The sequence below is a fragment of the Pristis pectinata genome, chromosome 7 (assembly GCF_009764475.1).
Source record: "Pristis pectinata isolate sPriPec2 chromosome 7, sPriPec2.1.pri, whole genome shotgun sequence".
NCBI lineage: Eukaryota > Metazoa > Chordata > Chondrichthyes > Rhinopristiformes > Pristidae > Pristis > Pristis pectinata.
The window spans coordinates 26,666,541-26,679,778 of NC_067411.1; the positions used below are offsets into that span (position 1 = coordinate 26,666,541).

General features: G+C 40.1%; 1 protein-coding gene and 1 non-coding gene across 2 annotated transcripts; both read right to left on the reverse strand.

The window, feature by feature from the left end:
* Positions 1-122: 122 nt before the first annotated feature.
* Positions 123-11,685, reverse strand: btf3 (basic transcription factor 3). The gene is made up of 6 exons (XM_052019413.1): positions 11,530-11,685; positions 9,029-9,097; positions 4,872-4,985; positions 2,856-3,057; positions 2,135-2,191; positions 123-453 (listed from the first exon to the last, which is right to left on the reverse strand). The coding sequence occupies exons 2-6, from the start codon at positions 9,095-9,097 to the stop codon at positions 407-409; spliced, it is 489 nt and encodes a 162-aa protein (XP_051875373.1). The 5' UTR covers positions 11,530-11,685; the 3' UTR covers positions 123-406.
* On the reverse strand, positions 6,113-6,240 carry LOC127572991 (small Cajal body-specific RNA 24). The gene has a single exon (XR_007956731.1). It is a non-coding gene; the product is annotated as a small Cajal body-specific RNA 24 (non-coding RNA).
* Positions 11,686-13,238: the final 1,553 nt, after the last annotated feature.

Consider the following 13,238-nt stretch of genomic DNA (forward strand, 5'->3'; position numbering starts at 1 on the left):
ACTCATCTCAGATTTTTAATTCCCACTTTCCAAAATGTTTCCCAAGTAAAAATTGTTGTCAATTTTCAGCTGTTTTTGCCAACTGCTCATTTTTATAATCCACAATTAAATAGACCAAAATAGACACTTTTCTCCTTTATTTCCACTCCAATCCACAGAGCTAGATTCAGTTCAGAATTTCTATTTTAAACCAGGCTGCAAAGTTGGTAGATTCCAACTGCATGATTCAGCATTAGAAGAGCTGCTACAAGTAACAAAAATAACAGGATAACCAAATCACATGACTGCAAACTTATGTGTAACAGTACAAAACTGTAAGATTACAAAAGCAAAATAAAAACTAATACAAATAGCAGCCCCCTAAAGCCATTTCAACTTCACGTCATCCTCAGGTGTCAACTTCAGTTCAGTTTGCTTCATCCTTTGAAGCCTCATCAAAGTTCTCAACAAGATCTACAAGAAACAAGAATCACCATTTAGACAGCAGAAATTGAATACTGAACCAATCATGTGAGCGCCAAACAGTGGCTTTTAAGTATTATCAACCAAAATTCTGTCATATATAGAAATAAACATGTCCATTACACATAACTTGTTGCCAATTCAAGAAGCAAAATAGGAATAATCCTGAAAACTATAGACCAGTGAGTCTCAAGTCAGTGGTACTTACTGGAGAGGATTCTTAGGAATAGGATTTAAGAGCATTTGGAAAACCATGGCCTAATTAGGGACAGTCAGCATGGCAAGTCATGTCTTACTAACTTGATTTGAGTTTTTTTGAGCAGGTGAAGGTGATTGATGAAGGTAGCACCGTAGATATTGTCTACATGGATTTTAGTAAGGTGTTTGACATGGGAGGCTCATCCAGAAGATTAAGATGCATGGGATCCACAGTAACTTGGCTGTTTGGATTCAGAATTCACTTGCTCATCGAAAACAGAGGGCAGTGATTGATGGGACTTATTCTGGCTAGAGGTCTATGACTAGTGGTGTTCCGCAGCAATCAGTACTGGGACCTCTGTGTGAATGATCTGGATGAAAATGTAGATAGGTGGGTTAGTAAGTTTGCAAATGACGTGAAGATTGGTGTTGTTGTGGATAGCATAGAAGACTGCCAAAGGATGCAGTGGGATATAGATCAGTTGCAGATATCAGCGGAGAAATGGCAGATGGAGTTTAACTCAGTCAAATGTGAAGTGTTGCACTTTGGCAGATCAAATGTAAAGGGACAGTACACTGTTAATGGCAAGACACTTAACAGTGTTGATGTGCAGAGGGATCTTGGGGTCCAAGCCCACAGTTCCCCGAAAGTGGCCACACAGGTGGTAAAGGTAGTGTATGGCATGCCTGCCTTTATTAGTTGAGAAATTGCATTCAGGGGTCAGGAAGTTATGTTGCAGCTTTCTAAAACTCTGGTTCAGCTGCACCTGGAGTATTGCATTCAATTCTGGTCGCCCCGTTCCAGGAAGCATGCGGAGGCTTTGGAGAGGGTGCAGTAGAGGTTTACCAGGATGCTGCTTGGATTAGAGGGCATATGTTATAAGGACAGGTTGGACGGACATGGGTTGTTTTCTCTGGAGCAGCAGAGGCCGAGGGGATATCTGATAGAGGTTTATAAGATTATGAGAGGCACAGGTAGAGTAGACAGCCGGTATCTTTTTCCCAGGATTGAAATATCTAATACCAGAGGGCATGCATTTAAGGTGAGAGGGGCTAAGTTCAGAAGACATGCACAGGGCAAGTTTTTTTTTCTATACAGGGTGGTGGGTGCGTAGAATGCACTGCCGGGGTGGTGGTGGAGGCAAATACGATAGAGGCATTCATGAAGCTCTTAGACACATGAATAAGCAGGAAAAAAAGGGATATGGACACGAGTAGGCAGAAGGGATTAGTTTAGTTGGGCATTTGATTACTAATTTAATTAGTTCGGCATAACATTGTGGGTCGAATGGCCTGTTCCTGTGTTGTACTGTTCTATGTTCTAATAGCAATTCTTTCCCTACTTACTTTATTTGGGGAGAAATCAAACAGGTGCTATGTGCATGCCTCCCAACAACTGAAGTTACATTTGAGACAACAGTTAACTCTCCTCATTTTCCCCTATTAATTTCAATATTAGCACATTCTTAGTTACCTGGAACTTCATCATCATCATCCTCACCAGAAGCAAGTGGTGCTTTGCTGTCCACAGCTGAAACCAAACAATTTGGTGAAACGTGAGCATTATTTAAATCATAATTATATATTTTAAGCAAGCTATCCTTCAGAAGGAAATTAGACTATTGAAGTACAGCTCAAATATATTAGTTACTAAATTGAATGCAGAACAAAACCTGGAAAGAGAACTTCCAGCTCATTACGCCTGTGCTAGCACATTGAAAGTAAAATAAAACTGTCCCCACTCACATACCCTTCTGCTCCATTGCCTAGTTTAGGTATTCAATTCCCTTTTCAAATTACTGAACCTACTTCTATTGGACAGATTTATCCAGATCAACACCCAAACATTTTTTTGTATGATATTGCTTATTTTCTCCAGACAGGCTTTCTGATTTATTGTTTCACTGGCAACAGGTATATGTTGTCCCAAGCTAATGCCTAACAATTCCAAATACCTTTAGTAACTCACAGAAATGCCATCTGTCACATACACAAGTTAGAACTTCGAGATTTTGCACTGAATCAACCAAGACAAAAATGACAAAAGTGAGTCTCAATTATTCTGAATTTTTGGCAAGGGTGACTGAACCAACACAAATTAACTTGCTAAAATTCATGAAAACATTTATTGAAAACCCACCATAGTTTAAAAACATCCGTGAAGTACAAATACGGTCAAAGATCAGCATACTTACGTTGTTTAGGCAGAGACTCTGCCAGCCGCCTCAAGCTAGTCAGACTATCAGCTCCAAGTTGATTCAAGATACTGGGCAGCATCTCAGTCAGCTGCTTAGTCTCTGCATGTCCTGTGATCGTAAATGTATTTGCAGCAAGTGAAGCCTGAACTTTAGGATTATTAAAATGGATGACTGTTCCCTGGTTTGTGAACATGTTCACCTGCGAAAGATTTTTAAAATATTTTTTTAAAATTTAACATTTTAAAGATGAAAAAATTATGCAAAATTATAGTACAAAAACAGATAGTTTTCACTGCACAAGGCCTATAATAAATTCATGATTATCAATGCTCACAAATTCTAATTTGGATTACAAAATGTCAGTGCCAATTGCATTGCTGTTCACCATTACTCATTAGTATCTTTATTAATTTTGAATGGGACCTCATCATTCATGAATTAGAAGTGATCCCAAATAGAATGTTTCTACTGCAACATTATAAAATGAAAGGAACTGCATTTACATTAATTGAAGAAAGACTCAGTATTATAGAGTTACTATCAAGCATTTCCCGATTTTTAACATCAGGCTTAATATTTAAGTATTTTTAATGCTAACTGCCAAAAAAAATTAGAAAACCTACTCTATCATGGAAAGGCAAAACAGCACTTATGCAGTGAAAATTTCAATTTTAACTAAAAACAATTATGGATACAGCATAGCAGTCTAGTCAGACACCCCTTACCTTAATACATCTAATGCAATCTGCATTTCATTCTATTCTATTCTCCCTCGCACACTACTAGCTTAGGTCTCTAAGTTGTTTGCCTTAATAGCTTTAATTGGTCGGAAGCCTGAAAGCACATGTCACCAGTCTCAAGGACAGCTTCTACCCCGCTGTTATAGGACTACTGCACGGTATAAAATGGACTCTTAACCCCACAATCTACCTCGTTGCACCTGTTTACCTGCACTGCACTTCCTCTGTAACTAAAACACTTTATCCTGCATTCTGTCATTGTTTCCCTTGTACTACCTTAAAGCACTGATGTGATGAAATGATGTGTGGATGACACTGAAAACAACATTTTTCATTGCACCTTGATACACGTGACAATAATAAACCAATTTACTGATGTTTATTTTGCTTTCACCCAAATAAAACTAATAAAAGTATTGACTACAATTATTGCTTCTTAATTTCCTGGTTTACGGACAGAATTCTTCATTATGAGTGGCTGCTCCGTCTGCTTGACAGCTTCTGTTCTTGGATGCCATCAATTCCCTAAAGGTGCCAGATCAAGTCACATAGTTTGGTGTTTAGCTGCTGCCAGTTAAGTCCCAGATTTAAACTGGTCCATTAAATCGGTCACACTGAGTCAAAGATGCTGTCACTCGATTTCAATGCAGATCTCAATCACACCAGGATTCCACCTGTCCAGGCAGAGAGGTAGCAACCATTGAATGGTAATTCTTGCCCTTGCTGATTAAATGAGTTGTTAAGCCCTGTTATCACAGAGTTATACACAGAATTGCAACACTGTGATGCAGTGGTTACCACTGCTGCCTCATAGCTCCAGAAGTTTGATCCTGAACTTGGGTGATCCGTGGAATTTACATGTTCTCTGTGACCATGTGGGTTTCCCCAGTTGCCTCCATATGCAGTGGGCAGCAGGTTAATCAGCTGCCGCAAACTGTCCTTAGCAATTGCATCTGACCCAGTTAAGCGTGGAGCATGGTGGGGGCGTGGGGGGAAGGGGCAAGAGAGGACAGCCATTGGGACAAATTCAACTCACTCGGCCTATTAAGTCAATCAACGATCATCCACCTACCAACTCACTGCTTAAAACTGAAGAGGTGAAAGAGGCAGGTTGTAGAAGGATATTAAAAAGTTGCGAAAATGTACACAATAGCCACTTTCATCTTCAAGACGCACACATTTTTCAAACCTCCTGAGGGTAGTGGAACTGTAGTCTTACTTTAGGACAAGGTTCCAAGATGTAAAGAATCTAAGATCAAACATATTTTAATACCTCTTCAATACCAGAAATATTATTCACACCAAGCTTCTTTAAAGAGAACTGGAGCTTTTTGTCATCTGCTGTTGCAGTTCTGTGTACCACCTTCTTCTTCCTGCGAGCAGTACCCTAGGTACAAAAATCAGAAAAATAATTAAATGGAAATTAACACTTGAAGTTATTAAACTGACACTAGCTACCAAAACACTCCCAAATTACCCTCATTTGCTGAAAATTAACCCCAAATTCCAAACAAGTACAGCAGTGACTAGACAAAATTTTCTAAATTCAAGGCTGCAAGTAGTATTCAAAGTAAGATCAACGTACAGAAGTATCTTTTAAGACAAAATAGCTGTTTCTATGCCAGCCTTTCATGTTCAATTGATGTAGTACTTATCTACAGCACGATAAATTTGGGAAAAGTCTTTATTAAAGGAAGTTTTCAAAGGCTCGACAAGTATACTTGTACACTAATTCCGCCTTTCCCTGATCTCACCAGGTTTAGATACACATGGCCAATCTTGTGGGCCAAGGCTCCCTCAAAGCCGAGTGATGAGGTCCTGTGCGGTATACTAAGACACGTATACAATTCAGAATGAGCCCAAACCATAAAACTCCCAATGTATCCCATGACAGGCATCAAGGCCCTGTCCCCATCTTTGTCATCTATCAAATGTCATTTAAAAAAACTTCCAAATGTCGCAGGCATTCAAGAGTTGTTAAAAATTCTTAAAAGATAATTCAGGTGTTCTGAGAATTTAAAATCATTAAAGCAAACAAATAATTTGAAAATATGCAATTTTGTTCTCATCCTCATGGCAATACAATAGCCTTTCAATGAATACATTCATGGATCCTGCTCGAGGTCAAACCTACACAGGATGCAAAAGCAGTTCCCAGTATAAATGCTGGGCACCATGGAAATTGGAAAAGTTGCAAACTGATTATATGACGAGTAATACATCCAACTTTTGTATTTACATAAACAGTGACTACATCACATTTCACTAATGTGCAAATAAGTCATCAAGTGTTCCATTTCCTCAATTACTGAAGGGTATATGTAAAATTCACACCTGTATCATGATGGAGTGCAAAGGGCAATTTGTACTAAATCAGTGCTAAGAGTTTCTACAGGACAGGTGTAATAGGACATTTCCAAATAATAATTCTACAATTACAGAAGTGTTAAGCTAAATTTACAGTGGAGTGTGTTTGCTTAGTCTGCATGGCTGTGTCTGAAATTTTAATGAAATTAATGTAAGAAGTGGAACGATCCAACCCTCAAACTTTAGAAGACTGAACAGAAGGCTTCTCTTTTATCTAGGGCATCGAATCGCCAGTTATCTCAAAACTTAAAGATACTGGGGTGATACAATGCCCATACTGATACCTTGTAACATTTATCAATTACCAATGAGTACAATACAAAATCTTTCTTACACATTAAGAGTACTTAAATCAATAATTTTCTGTAGTTCTGCAGCTTGCATAACAGCATACAAAATAAACTTGAATCCCAATAGTTCACTCCTCTTTAACGTTAGATAGGCAACAAGTCCTGGGTTGGCACTTGTCCAGGACTAGAGGGCACAGTCTTAGAATTAGAGGGTACCCGTTTAAAACAGAAATGAGAAATTTCTTTAGCCAGAGGGTCATGGATTTATGGAATTCTTTGCCACATTCAGCTGTGGAGGCCCGATTATTTGGGGTGTTTAAGGAGGAGATTGATAGGTATCTAGGGTGTCATGTTCCAGCAACAAAAGAAACAAACCGAGTCATGTGTAAGTGTTATTTTATTAATAACTATTTATGATAATAAGAAAAATAAAAGTAAAAATGTTAGAATGTTAGAAGTAAGTGTTAGATCTTAAACATTAACCCCAAAAACTAAACTCAAAGTGTGTGTGTGGCAAATTCCCAAACTCCAAGTCCAGGAATACTTCTCAAAGTTCAGTTCAGCAAGCCGTAAGGTGAAACGTGAGCAAAGGCTTCTTCAACAGCCACCATTGACTGAAGACAAAACGTAGAGAGAAAATAGAGACTAATTACGAAATCCAAATGTTTCACTTTGGAACTCATACGATACCTCAGTGTCTACTCAGCAGTGACTACTCCACCGCTTCGTTCCGAAGCATCTGCCACCCTGAAAGGCACTTGAATCGTGGCCATCCACACAAATACCCATTTCCCACTACAGGTTAATGACAAAGTGGACTCCTCTGGATTATTCCAAAAATCCATGTGTGGATTGTAGTGACAGGCACAGTTATTGTTTTTCATCCATCGATAGAGACTAGCAGGCTGGTGTTCTCCTCTGACTGACTCCGACTGTCTGCTCCAAAAATGTCATTATGTCCATATATTTTGTTGTCGTCATCACGCCACACACACACACACACACACACACACTATCTTAAAGGGACATTCACCAATAGTAACCTGGTCTGTAACAAGGGATATGGAGAAAAGGCCGGAAATTGGGGCTAGATAGCTCATGGAGCAGATTCGATGGGCCGAATGGCCTACTTCTGCTCCTTTATCTTGTGACCTTGTGGCACACAGGGCTCAAACAACTTAACGAAGACGTTAAAGTAAAACAAAAAGCTGCAAGGAAATTTGAGGGATGACAGACATGGAGCATGTTTTTGACATTATCAAAAGCACCCTAACTGCAAAGCTATACCTTCAATGTTGCTCCAAAATAAGCTCAATTGCCTCAATGCAAGACCTGGGACAAAGAAGTGACAATAACAAAAATCTATACTCTCCAAATGTGTACATTAAGCTTCTAAGCTGCTGTGTAATTTAAAAATATCAAAATTAAGATACACATTAACTTGCTATGTGGTTAATATTATGTTTACTTAGGTGATACTTCGGGATTAAAAATGGCTTAATTCCACTTTGGTTTTGTGGTTGCTAATGAGGCCCATGTGGAAACCTTATTCTTCCAAAGATGTGGCAGGAGGTGGTCAACAAGGCAGGTAGATGTGTAATATGCAAGATGGTCCACTCCTTCCATTTCTATGTGCTACCAAAGCATTGGACTCGAGGTTCTCAATACCATCCCAATTGCTTCTTCTCCACTTTGATCTATTGTGATCCAGAGATTCCTAGGAGTTACTGGAGAATTTTCATTTCTTTGAGGAGGCTTTGAGCACATCTTTGAACCTTTACCTCTGTCCACTCAATCTCTCCCCATGATACAGCTTGGAATAGAATGTCTGCTTTGGGAGACCAATGCTGGGCTTGAGGAAATAGTAAGTCTAACTAGGGCTTCAATACTGGCAACATTGGCCTGACTTTCTACTGAATTTGAAGAATCTTGCAGTCCACGTTACCAACCACTGATCACAATTTTTTTCCTACCTAATTTCCTAAAATGTTCAGTTATTCTTTAAAGCTAAAAAGCAACTGCATAGTTATGCAATTTCATCAAACTGAAAAATATTTAATTGACTACCTAAAAATGTTATCATTAATTTCTTAAAGTTATCCACCAATTACTAGTCTCTCAAATAAATGCAAAAGATGGATAATATTCAAAGATTTTCTACAAATTTAGTTTAAATTATACAAGAGTAGATAAACCAATAGTGCTTCTTAATAAAAAATGACCTAGTATATTTTCAGCAATTTTTTTCTTCTAAATCTAAACCATTCTCTCACCAACCGACACTGGTTCCTGGCCTATCTATAGCACAATAACAATTCATAGATCTTCAAATCCCTCATGGCTTCACCTCCCTTTGCATTTCTAACCCCGCCACCCACCCTTACAGCACCTCTGCATTCCTCCAATTCTGGGTTTGTGTACACTCCGAGTTTTCATCACTCTACCATTCCCAATCAGGTTTTCAGCTGCCTTGGCTTCAAACTTAAGAATTCCCACTTCAAACTTTTAGTTGCCATTAAAGTGTCTTATCATGAAATTTCACCTGATTGTACCCATTTGACACATGTTGAATGTTTTAACATATTGAAAATACCTCAACATTCTTTATTACTTAGAGAATATTTTTCGCAATTTTTATCCCAACATCATCTTAGAAAAAATAATCTTGTAGTCAACTTAATTCTGAGAACAAATCATCCAAACATCAGTCACCTGATAATGAAATGTTTTTCAAAAGTTAAGCTGAAACAGAAGATCTTCTGAAATATCTTACCTTTCCACCAATGCGTACTTGGGCTTGCAGTTTGGCTAGTTTTTCTTGATTCATTATTGTTTCTTTCATCTGTGATAACAAGTTTAAAAATTATGAGACAAAATAAATAAAACATTTTCCTAAGTTTTACCTTTATGTTCACCTGACTTCCACCTAAATTGTCGGAAATATAGTCAAACTTATAACCAAATCATGGAAAATCTGACACGGACGACCATTCAGCCCATCATGTCTGTGTTGAACAAGAAAGAGCAACTAACTTAACCCCACCTTCCAGGAGTTGATAATGTAGCACTGTAGGTACACATCCAGGGACATTTTAAATACCTAAAAGAATGAAAGAGGAAGAAAGTTCCAGACCCCAAGCTCCATTTGGTTGAAAAAGTTCTCATCCCCACTCTATTCCCTCCAATCACTTTAAATCTATGCCTTCTCTGCAAGGTGAAGTTTATCCAGCACCACCCTCCCACCACCACCAATTTTATACACCTTAAGTCTCCCCTCAATCTCTTGTGATCAAAGAAAACACCATTCTATTCCATCTTTCCACATAGCTACAATGTTACCAGGGCTGGAAGGTTCTCAAATCTTTTGCAACTTCTCTAGTGAGATTATAACTTCCTTGCAATGTAGTGACTAAAACAACATACAATACTCAAGCCATGGCCAAAAAAGGCTTATATACAACTGGAGCATATCCTCCCCCCCCTTCTACTCAATACTTCAGCTACTACAGGAAAGCATTCCATGTGCCTTTTGAATCATATCTACTTGCCCTGCCACCTTTAAGGATCTATGGACATAGATCAGACTATACCCCAACTATTCATAAACTATATAGATATCAGCAATTTGGCAGATGGGACCACATATAACATTTCAAGTTCGCTGATGAAAGAAAACGAAGTAGAAAAGCGAGAGGCGATGGAGACATAAAGAGTAATGGCAGGGATACAGACAAGCTGAGTTAGTGGACAACATGGCAGATGAAGTACAATGTGGAAATATTTGACATTATCCACTTTAGATGAAAAACATGCCAAGTATTTTATTATATAAAGCGTGAGAGATTGTGAAGTGTTGATGCCCAAAGGGGCTCAAGTATCCCTGTACACAAGTCAGTGAAAGGTAACATACAGCTGCATTTATATTGGTATTTATGGCAAAAATATTTGAGCACAAGAATAAAGATGTCTTATTACAATTACATAGGGCTTTGGTGACACCATACTTGGAAACTTATATACAATTTTGGTCTCCTTGCTTATAAAAGAGGGAGTGTAGCGAAGGTTCCAAGACTACCGAGTCTATTATAGGAGATTAGGGTAGTCCTCTATTCTCAAAAGTTTAGAAGAATGAGGTGACCTAACAGATTGAAACATGCAGCATTTAGAGGGCTCAATAGGGTGGATACACAGCTAAGGAACCTAGGACAGCCTCCAAATGAGTTAGGACTAAAATGCAGAGGTATTTCTTTGCTCTGTGATGATTCTTCTGAATTTCCTACCCTGGAGGCAGTGACAGGTCATTCATTGATTGCATTCAAAAAAATCAATAGATTTCTGAATATTTGATGATGAAGGGATATGGGACAGGGCAGGAAATGAAGTAGAAGTCATGATCTTAGTGAACAAAAGAATAGGACTGAGCGTCCAATGTCCCACTCCAATTTATGTTAAAATCTAAAATACCCTATCTCTCATTGGTTTATGAACATATTGATCTGGACAACCATGTATTATACTTTCCAAAATTTCATTCTCCATGTTATTATTATTTTGCTCAATCTACATGCAGATTAAGGTCCCCCATTGTATTGCCAACATCACATGCACCTTTAACTTCTTGATTTAAACTATAGCCTACATTACTGCTCCTGTTTGGGGACCGATATACAACTCAATGTTTTTTTCTTGCCCTTACTGTTCCTTTACAAAGAGCTATGAAAGGTAATCGACCCGAAACGTTAACACTATTCTCGCCACGGATGCTGCCAGCCTTTCCGCATTTTCGATATATGACAAATACCTAACATTTTTGGACGAGAAGCTAAAACAAAGGGAGCTAGGAAGTCGAATCCAGTCAATCAAAATTACACTTTGCAGCGAAGTATAGATACAATTCCCACAATTTTTAGCGACGATACGTGAAAGTGGTCACATTATTAACAGAAAATAGTTCATGAAACATAAAAAGACACACTGGTGAAGCCCCCTCCCTAGAAACGCGCACTGTCCCATCCTGTCCTGTTCCCTGATCGGGATTGGGTTCTAACTCGGGCCCACGTCGAGCGGCGAGCACCGAGAGCGGTGGCCGAAGCCTTTGCCCCACACGGAGTGGCTGGGAAGCGCCGGAGGAGCCGCTCCCGCAGCCGAGCCTCGGGGACCGCAGCGCCTGGGCCCACCCCACTGGCCGGCGGACAAGCACGTTTCTTCGCCTGTCTCCTCAGCCAGACCTTCCACCATCCAGCCCGATTTTCAAGCGTTGGGTTGCTACGTTACCTTGCGTGGTGTGGAACTCCCGGGGCCGTGGCGGTACCAAGCGTGAGAGGCTCCGCACACACCCGCGGCTGAGGGCGCACACACGAGGAGCCCAGCAAGATGGCTGCCAGAGAGAGAGAGAGAGAGAGAGAGCGCGGATGTGACGCTAGACCACGTGATGCTGCAGCCTGCGGGGAGCGGAAGAAGAAGGCAAGTAGGGGGGAAGCTGTAGAAGTGGGGTGCGGTGCTTGATGTGAACGGAGAGATAGGAGGGGGGGAAGTGGTGCCTGAGGTGAAGGAAGCGATTTGGGGGGGGGGAAGAGATATGGAGAGGGGAGGGGGGGAAGAGATGTGGGGGAGGGAGGAAGGGATATGGGGGGAGGGGAAGTGGTGCCTTAGGTGAAGGAAGAGAAGGGGGGGGAAGAGGTCGGAGAAAAAAATGCCTATATCATGGGATGTTATCATTCTCAAATAAAATCCAAAATAAGCACCAAGATAAAATACTTTGATGGTTTAAATCTGGATTTTAATATTCCCCTCAAAGTCACGCCACACTTTGCTTTGCTTACCTGTCACTGAAGGTCTCGGCGAACAATCAATCTGGAAGTACCTGGACTGCAACAAGACCATCTCCCATCTATGTCAGGGTCTCAATCCAAAACTTCGAATGTATATTTCCCTCACAGATACTGCCTGACCCGCTGAGCTCTTCCAGCAGTTTGGTTGTTTTTGCTCCTGATTCCAGCATCTGCAGTCTCTTGTCAATCCTGACAAGTGAACTTGAGGAATCCCATTGTGTCTACGAGCTTGGGGGGGGGGGGGGGGGTGGTGGGTGGTTAGGGGGACAGTGCTGTAATTCTGTTAATTACACTCTTATTGAAGTACAAAGAATAGAAATCTTTGAAAAATGTGACAACTTTTTGAGGTTTGAAATGGTGATCTCTTGGTCCTTCAAACCACACAGGCAACTTTGAGGAGGCATCTTTAGAGCCTTTGTCTTTAACCATCCAAACTCATTTTGATAGCCCTTAGCTTCATACCATAGAAATTTCCAGCACAAAGGAGGACATTCAGCCCAGCAAAATAGTGGTGCAGCTGGTACAGTCGTTTCCTTACAGTGTTAGAAAAACTGATTCAATCCTGACCTTGGGAACAGTCTGTGTGGAGTTTGCACCTTCTCTCTGTGACTGTGTGTGTTTCCTTCAGGTGCCCCAGTTTTCCCCCATATCCAAAAGATGTGCAGGTTAGTAAATTGCCCCTAGTGTTTAGGTGAGTAGTAGAATTTGGTGAGGGTGGTTGGCATGTGGAGAGAATAAAATAAGATTAATATAGGATTGGTATAAATACATGGTTGATGCACAGGTGACTGCAGGGCTTGTTTCCATGCTGTATGATTCCACAACTCAATGCATGCTGGCCAAAAACAGACTTGTTAGGTTAATCCCTTTTGCCAGTGCATAATCCAAACTTCCTCAAATGTTCATCCAAGTGCTTTTTTAAATGTTATGATAGTTTTTGTCTCCACAATCTTAAGGCAATCAATTCCAGACCCCCACTACTCCTTTAGAGATTTGTATTTTCCTTGACTCCTTACCAATCCTTCTGACAATTAACTCAAACCTATCTTGCTTCCCCTGCCCCCCTTTAGGCTACTATCTGGGCCTCAATTGACCCTTCAGCTTCCTTTTGCTCCAAACAAACAATCTCAGTGTAGCCTGTTATTCTCTATT